At 48.4% G+C, this 6,995-nt stretch overlaps 1 protein-coding gene across 1 annotated transcript; it reads right to left on the bottom strand.

Annotated features, from left to right (window-relative positions):
• Positions 1-8: 8 nt before the first annotated feature.
• On the bottom strand, positions 9-5,980 carry LOC114073265 (rho GTPase-activating protein 32-like; the record flags this gene model as incomplete). Its single annotated transcript, XM_027911053.1, has 5 exons — positions 9-131; positions 2,311-2,456; positions 3,089-3,196; positions 5,123-5,205; positions 5,836-5,980. Coding segments are annotated over 5 exons (605 nt in total), but the record flags the coding sequence as incomplete, so codon positions are not given.
• Between the last annotated feature and the right edge of the window lie 1,015 nt (positions 5,981-6,995).

Raw genomic sequence — 6,995 nt, 5'->3', positions numbered from 1 at the left:
GTACTTGCTGTCTGCCACGATGGGAGAGTTGATCTGGGCCTGTGTCCGAGCCTGCGCCTCCTCCAGCGTGAGCAGCTTCGTGGAGGGAGAGGACACCAGCAGAGACTTGGGCCGGGACAAAGAGCTGTGCCCTGCAAGGGAGAAACCACAGGCAACAGGGAGAGTCAGAAACCAGCAGTGCAGAGATCAAAGCTCAGTCAAGGGAGGTGCTGTGTTTTTCTAAACCTTTGTTATCCCAACCGCTGAAAGACGTGGACAAAATGTGGTCAGAGAGATGTTTGTGACAAGAAGAACCTCTCACTGAGTAGCTCGGTGAATTAAAAAATAAAGGCAGAGGGAAGCAGGTAGATCAGAAACCTTTGTGACATACTTTACACTTCAGCTTCACCTGCGAACAAAAGCCTGCACAGAAAACGATGGTTTTGCTTTGAACAAAGCCTGGCTGGGTCATTCCCAGGTTCCACCTCTTGGTACAACAGGAAATGCCACGTGTGACTGAAGCTGCACAAACCACTGTGCAGATGCACACAGCAAACAATCTGCTCTGTGTCCTGCCCTCGGCCTTTTACAGCTTGGGCCTGGTTTTAGAGATGAACACGCCAAGTTCTGTGAAAGTAGTTGCTGTTGCCTCCTGCTGCTGTCAGCATCAGTGTAGAGGGGATCACAGCAGCTGTCCTTTGTCTGCCAGTGTTTATTGTGCAAGTGTTTATAGGGTTGCTCCCAGAGGAGTTCAGGGGTGTGGGGGGAATGTGCAATCGCACAACATCCTGGTTGGTTCCATTCCCACATCTCCTGGTGTGTGTGAGCTGTAAATGCTGTCCTGGGTGAACTGTGGGTTAAAAGGGGCTTGGCAGCACCACTTTCACCCCCTTACAGGTGGGTGCAGGAGCTGTGCCCGATCCCAGAGGCTCCTGAAGCCGTGCTGGAGTGCACTATTCCTGCTAAATATGCCAGATAACCCAGCTCTTGACCCTGCCAGTTTTGTGTCCAAGCCCACTGAATGTGAGTGACCAAGTCATTAAACAATTAGCTGAATTTACATGGTCCATTCTAAGCCTGGATAATCATCTGGCTGGGATTCTGAGCATGCTTATCTTCCCCTGGCAGAGCCTGCTGGGGGCTGTCACTGCTCAGCCAAACAAACCTCTGGCTCCTGCTGACTTAGAATCCCCTTCCAGGAGGAACAAAAGCTGGAGAACTCTGCTGTCCCAAGTAGAAACATGGCTTGTTTAGAAGAGGGGAGCAGCAAATGCAGTGGAAAAGCAGCTCTCTGCACTGCCCAGGTGGTGGCAACTGCACTGGCTGTGCACGTTCCATGGGCAGGGCAGGTTGTCAAGGCAGATGGTGCACCCTTAATGCTGCTTAGGAGCAGGAACAGCTTGTGGTGGCCCCGTTTTGTTGATCTAACACACAGAGGAAACCTTCTTCCTGGTGGAACTCTGCTCCTTTTCCATGGAACAGCGATATGATCTTAGTTACTCAGGGGAACTTGTAGGTTCCAAGGCTGAATGTGTTTTCAGGTGCCCCAGGGCTGGGCACAAACGTGTTACAGTTCATGGCTGGTCAGCCCTGCTCATGAACCCACCCAGGCTGTGCTTCTGCAAGGAATAACCAGCACAGCAGATGTCAAAACAGCCCCTATTAAGAGCAAGACTAAGTTTCTTAGCATCAACATCACTGAACACAGAGAGCTTGCTTTAAATCCTTATTTCCCACTGGTGTTCTAAGGTACGTGGATAAATGTAGAGAGAGCTCAAACGGATGGAGATCGATGGTGGTGGCTTTAAAAAGTAGAGGGGGCAGAGGGGGACAGATGAAGGGATGAAGAGGAAGATGAGGAAGAGGGGTTCCCTAAGCCCCCTACCTCAATTTTCAGAGGGGTATGCCAGGGGGAGGATCTGGGGGGTGGAAAAAAATTGTGGAACCCCCTGGACACGTCTCTGTACCCTCGTGGTGGTTAAAGGCCTTCTATTAAAACTGCTCTATTATCTTACCTCTATAATAATTGCCTAGCAAGTAATTTTTTGGCTCCTGGCCAATTTTTTTCAGGCAAGAGTTTTTTGATTCCTTGTGATTTCTCAGTGGTAGGACACAAAAGCAGCAGCCAAACATTACTCTGTGCACTTCTGTGGGGCATCTGGGAAAGGGACTGACAGCAATTTCTACAACTAGGCCGCATTTGTTGGGTTCTGACATCATAACCCGGGAAATGTGTCCTCTAAGTCAGAAAAAACCCATCTTTCCACTGTCCCAGGGGAGGTTCAGATGTCCACTGAGTGCCTTGTGTGGGGAGGGGAGCGGGACACAAACCTGCCCCGTCCCGGATGACGGAGCTGAGCTTGGAGCTGAACAGAACATCCACGTGGTTCAGGATGAACTCCACCACCACCGACTGGATCCGCACCTCCATGAAGGCAGCTGTGCCACTGAAACAGGCTGACTCGATCTGCTTGGACCTGGGAAAGGACATTTCTCAGCTCAGCAACAGAAGCAGTTCAGAAATCAATACAATAGAGGGCAGGGTGATACTATTTTTTCTTTTAAAGCAAAAATGTTAAGTAATACCATTAATTTCAAACTGCCCTATTATGCACATTCAAAACAAATTTTAGGGGGCAGATTTATCCAAGATTATTCCTGTAACACAAGCTGTCAAACTGGACTCTAGAGACTTCTGCAGTGGGAAATCAGTGATGCCACTGAAGAAATTCCCTAGGATAATCAAGGACACACTCGTCTCATCTAACCAGAAGAGGGGAAATTATCCTCTAGAAGAGAGAGTTGAGGGAATTCTTACTTGCTACCACTGACTGACCTGCAGTCAGTGGGACTGGGTCATGTGAGACATCAGGATGTTTTTGGGGTGGTCCCACTGACAACAGTGGGGACTGTTTTACATCATTAGCTGGGTCTTAAATCCTCCTTAGAGTATTTTCCCATATTTTACAGGGGAAGAAGCACATTGGATGAAGAAAGGAAGTACTCTTTCCAGCTGCTGGAAGTCAGGATTTTCTGGAGAAGAGATATCTGTCTAGTTTTTATAAACATAAAGACTTATCTTCAGTGAAAAGGGAAAAGCCCAGGGTACCTGAGGAGGTTGGGAGCCCAGACAATGGCCAGGTTCTTGGTGTGCATGTTTGTGATGGAGCAGTAATCAGCCAGACGAGCCAAGTGCCTCATTAGGAACTCCAGTGTCCTGGAAAACGGGAGAGAGGCAAATGTTCAGCACCACTGAGCAAAGCCAGGCTGTGATCCCAGAGCAAACCCAGCTCATTATTTCCTTTTGGTTTGACAGCTCCCAGAAAGAAACGCTTGAACTCCTTCCTCTCAGACCATGGGGAGTGTCTCCAGCAACCAGTGACACAGGGGTGGGCTGAGGGGAGTCCCTCCTGATTTGTCCCCAAAATATCCTCTCTGCAGGTGTGTGACAGCCCTGAGCAGCTGCTCAGGGGGGAGGATGTGGAATGCCAGTCCTGGGAAGAGGGGGAGTATTGATTTTGACACCCCAGGATACCAAAAACCAGCAAGCTGTGCCTGAGTTCTTCTGATGAAATTACTGGCTACAGCTTTGTTAGAGGTCGATGAGGCAGGCCCAAGGTTAAACTTCAGAGACTTCTGCTCAGGTAAAAAATGCCTTTTTATACATTAATGAAACACTGTTGTACCCCCTGGGGAGGAGGGAGCAGGAGGTGGCAATGAAAATGCTGATCTGTCCTCCTCAGTGCTCGGGCTTGGAAACGTCTTTGGCTTCGGGAGGGGAGATGGAACAGAGGGGCTCAAAATTCCACAAATGGACAAGGGCTGGAAGGGAAGGCAGATGGTTCTGGCTGGGAACAAAGCTGACACCTCCTGCCTGCAACTTCTCATCACTGAGCAGCAGAATAATAAAGTGTTGTTTTATTTTTCCTCTTCTCCAGCAAACTGAGGAGAGGAGGAAAGAGCCCCGAGCACCTCCAGCATCCACTTCCAGGGCTTGGCTCTGCTTCCTCTCCAGGACCAGCACCCAGTTAAACCAGCCCATAGAGGAGAAGTCATTCTAGGGAAAAGGTGGAATGCCCCACAGAAACTGCACCAAGGGAGATTAGTTTATTTTTGAGAAGGCCCTGCCCCCCCTTAATTAACACAAATATTGTAATTAGTTACTAAAAGTACCAGCTGCTCCACTAACTAGCCCATGTTATTTAACAAGCAAGTAGCACACAGTTGCAGCTTATAACAATTAGTTAAATCCTAGTTAACCATTATAATGAGTTATTTATAGCACTCAGGTGCAGCATTGCAAGTTAGCCAGCTAATCACCATTATCACAAGTACTGAAATTTAAATATTTAATTGATTTTATGTGTTACAACTGGCCATCTATAGCACTGAGGCCACAGAATTTTAACTAGCCCTGCAAATTAATATATATTACAATAATCAATTGTGATTATAATGCAGTATTAGTTACTAATAGTTACTAACATTAGTCTCATTAACATACAATATTATATGCAGTTATTAAAACCAATCACCATAGCAATTTGTCTGATGCCTTTTTACCATACCCTGCCATAAATTTTAATACTAAAGACTGTTAAAATGTTATTATTCTTAGTCAAGACTCATTACCCCATAGCACAAATTGCTACTAATACTAATTAGTTTGAATATAGCAGTGTAACTGGTGATTTTTAAATACCCTATTATGTTAGTTATTCTAATATATACCACTAATATAATAATTTACACTAGCTATTCTAACAGACAACTGTTATTATCTGCTAGTTACTGTTATTACTGGGAGAGGGAAACTGGAGACAAATTATGTTCATTTTTTTGGAAATATTTCACTTTTTCAAAGTACCATTCCTAGAGCTGGTTTTGTGCCCACCCAGCAATAAAACTATTTATGAGCCATTTCTGACACACCAAGGTTGTGTTTTTGTGTTTCCCTCCTGTACAGACTATCCAAGGAAGTCAAGTAAGACCAGGTATAGAATGGAGTGTTTGGTAAGGAGCTGATTAAAATACAAAATCAACTTTATACAACCATTTCAACGTGCAGAAACACATCCTGAGAGGGAAACTGAAATCCTATCATTTTTCTCCCCCAAAATTCCAGCAAAGGAATGGCCCTCACCTGTAGTGGGGAGGGGGCAGCTGCTGGATCACATCGTGGATCTTCACCAGCCTCTCCTCATCTGTAGCAGCAGAAACAGCATCCTGGAAGGAGGCAGAGAGGGATTGAGCTGCAAAGAATGCTAAAAACCTGCCCCTTGCACCACGTGGCCAGCGCACAGCTGTTCAGCAGGGAGGTGGGTTCTGCTGCTCTTCCCTCCCTTGGGTGAGGGGTCTGTCCTGGGGACACGGATCGTGTGAGGAAGGCCAAGGAAATCATCATCTGGGACACTCTGGAGCTTCACTGCACAGAGCAATTCCTTGCAGAAGGTCTGTGCAGCTCCAAGCAGCGTTTGCTTCTGATCTCAAGACGTCACTGGGGAACAGCAAACCATCAGGAATTCCTGGTTGGTGTCCCCCAGTGACTTTCTGCTGGGCAAGTGGAATCAAGACACTGGCACAGGGGACAAAGGCACTTGTGAGGGACCTAAAGGGGAACAGAAAAGGCACCTTGAAACTCTGGGCACCTCCTGCTTGGAACGGCAGGAGGGGAATCTGGTGTGTGGGCAGCGAAGACCAGTTGCTGTCAGGCTGGTGATTTTGGAGATGTGCTGTTCAGACTGCTCTCAAACCCTCAGACTAAGCAAAAGCAAACAGAGGAAGGTGTGTGGGAGCAGGTTCACCTTCCAGCATTCCTCTGAAGTCCCACTGAGGTGGGATTTGCCTCACACTTACTGAGAACTTCTCGTAGAGCTGGTAGGTGAGCAGGGGGTTGGGGAGCTCTCGGAAGTACAGCTTGCACAGGGAACCCACACAGTGGATGTCCTGGATGTAAATGTCCTTGGTCAGGTCGGGAATCTGCTCCGAGTCAAACTCGTGGCTGCAAACGAGAAACGGGCCAAGGGGTTGGAGGAGGAGCAGTGAAATCAAACCCAGCAAATTACAGTCAAGCAAAGCAGGGGTTTCCTGATTTACAGGAAAAAATAAATCCTTAGTCATCGAAGCCACGTGACACACGGCTTTGGGGCTGCTACAGGGGATTTTTCAAAAAATCAGACTTTATTTTTTTCTAATAAGGCATTTTCAGCGAGTTTTACAACCAGCTGGCTGCAACCCCTTCTGCTGCATCAGAGCTTTTTTCACAAAGGCTTCAGAGGAAGCCTCCCAAGACCACAAGGACAATCTGCTGAACTCCCAAGGGCTGTGCCTGGGACTGCCCACAGGTCTGATGAAAGCTGTCCCTCTGCATTTCAAAGGCCTGGGAGCTGCAGTGATCAAGCCATGCCAACAGCAGTGCCAAGGGCAGCACATGGAAACCAGCGTGTGCAGAATTCCCGGGGGGACAAACTGGTGAGCTGAGCCTGCCTCTGCCACGGGGTGAGGAGAGCCAGGAACCACATGAAGAACATCCCTGAGCACTCCCTTGGTTTTCAGAGAGAGGGGAAAAAAAACCAAATCACAACCATTTATGAAATAAAAGCTGAGCTTAGAAGGCCAAGGGCTGGAATACGTGCATGGAAAGTGCTGTTTCAAATTCGGCCAGATCTGCAGGGTGAGTCAGGCCGGGGAGCTGGGAGCTGGTCCTGCTGGACCTCGGGGTCCCTATGAGGGTTTTTAGGATCAGAAGGGCTGATCCTGCCTGCACTGCACCCACAGCCGTGTCTGGGCTTGGTGGAAACACCCCTGGTCTCTCCTGCATCCAAAGCAGGCAGTTTGTGACCCAGAGGGTAACAGAGCCCCTCAGCACAGCTCCAGCACTGAGCCTGCCCACGGAGCAGATCCTGTGTGTCCCCTGCCCATGGAGCAGATCCTGTCTGTCCCCCTGCCCACGGAGCAGATCCTGTCTGTCCCCTGCCCATGGAGCAGATCCTGTGTGTCCCCTGCCCACGGAGCAG

This window comes from Empidonax traillii, unplaced genomic scaffold (genome assembly GCF_003031625.1).
Source record: "Empidonax traillii isolate 1590-97213 ecotype Southwest subspecies unplaced genomic scaffold, ASM303162v1 scaffold5847:size6995, whole genome shotgun sequence".
NCBI lineage: Eukaryota > Metazoa > Chordata > Aves > Passeriformes > Tyrannidae > Empidonax > Empidonax traillii.
This window is presented reverse-complemented; position numbering and strand designations above follow the sequence as displayed.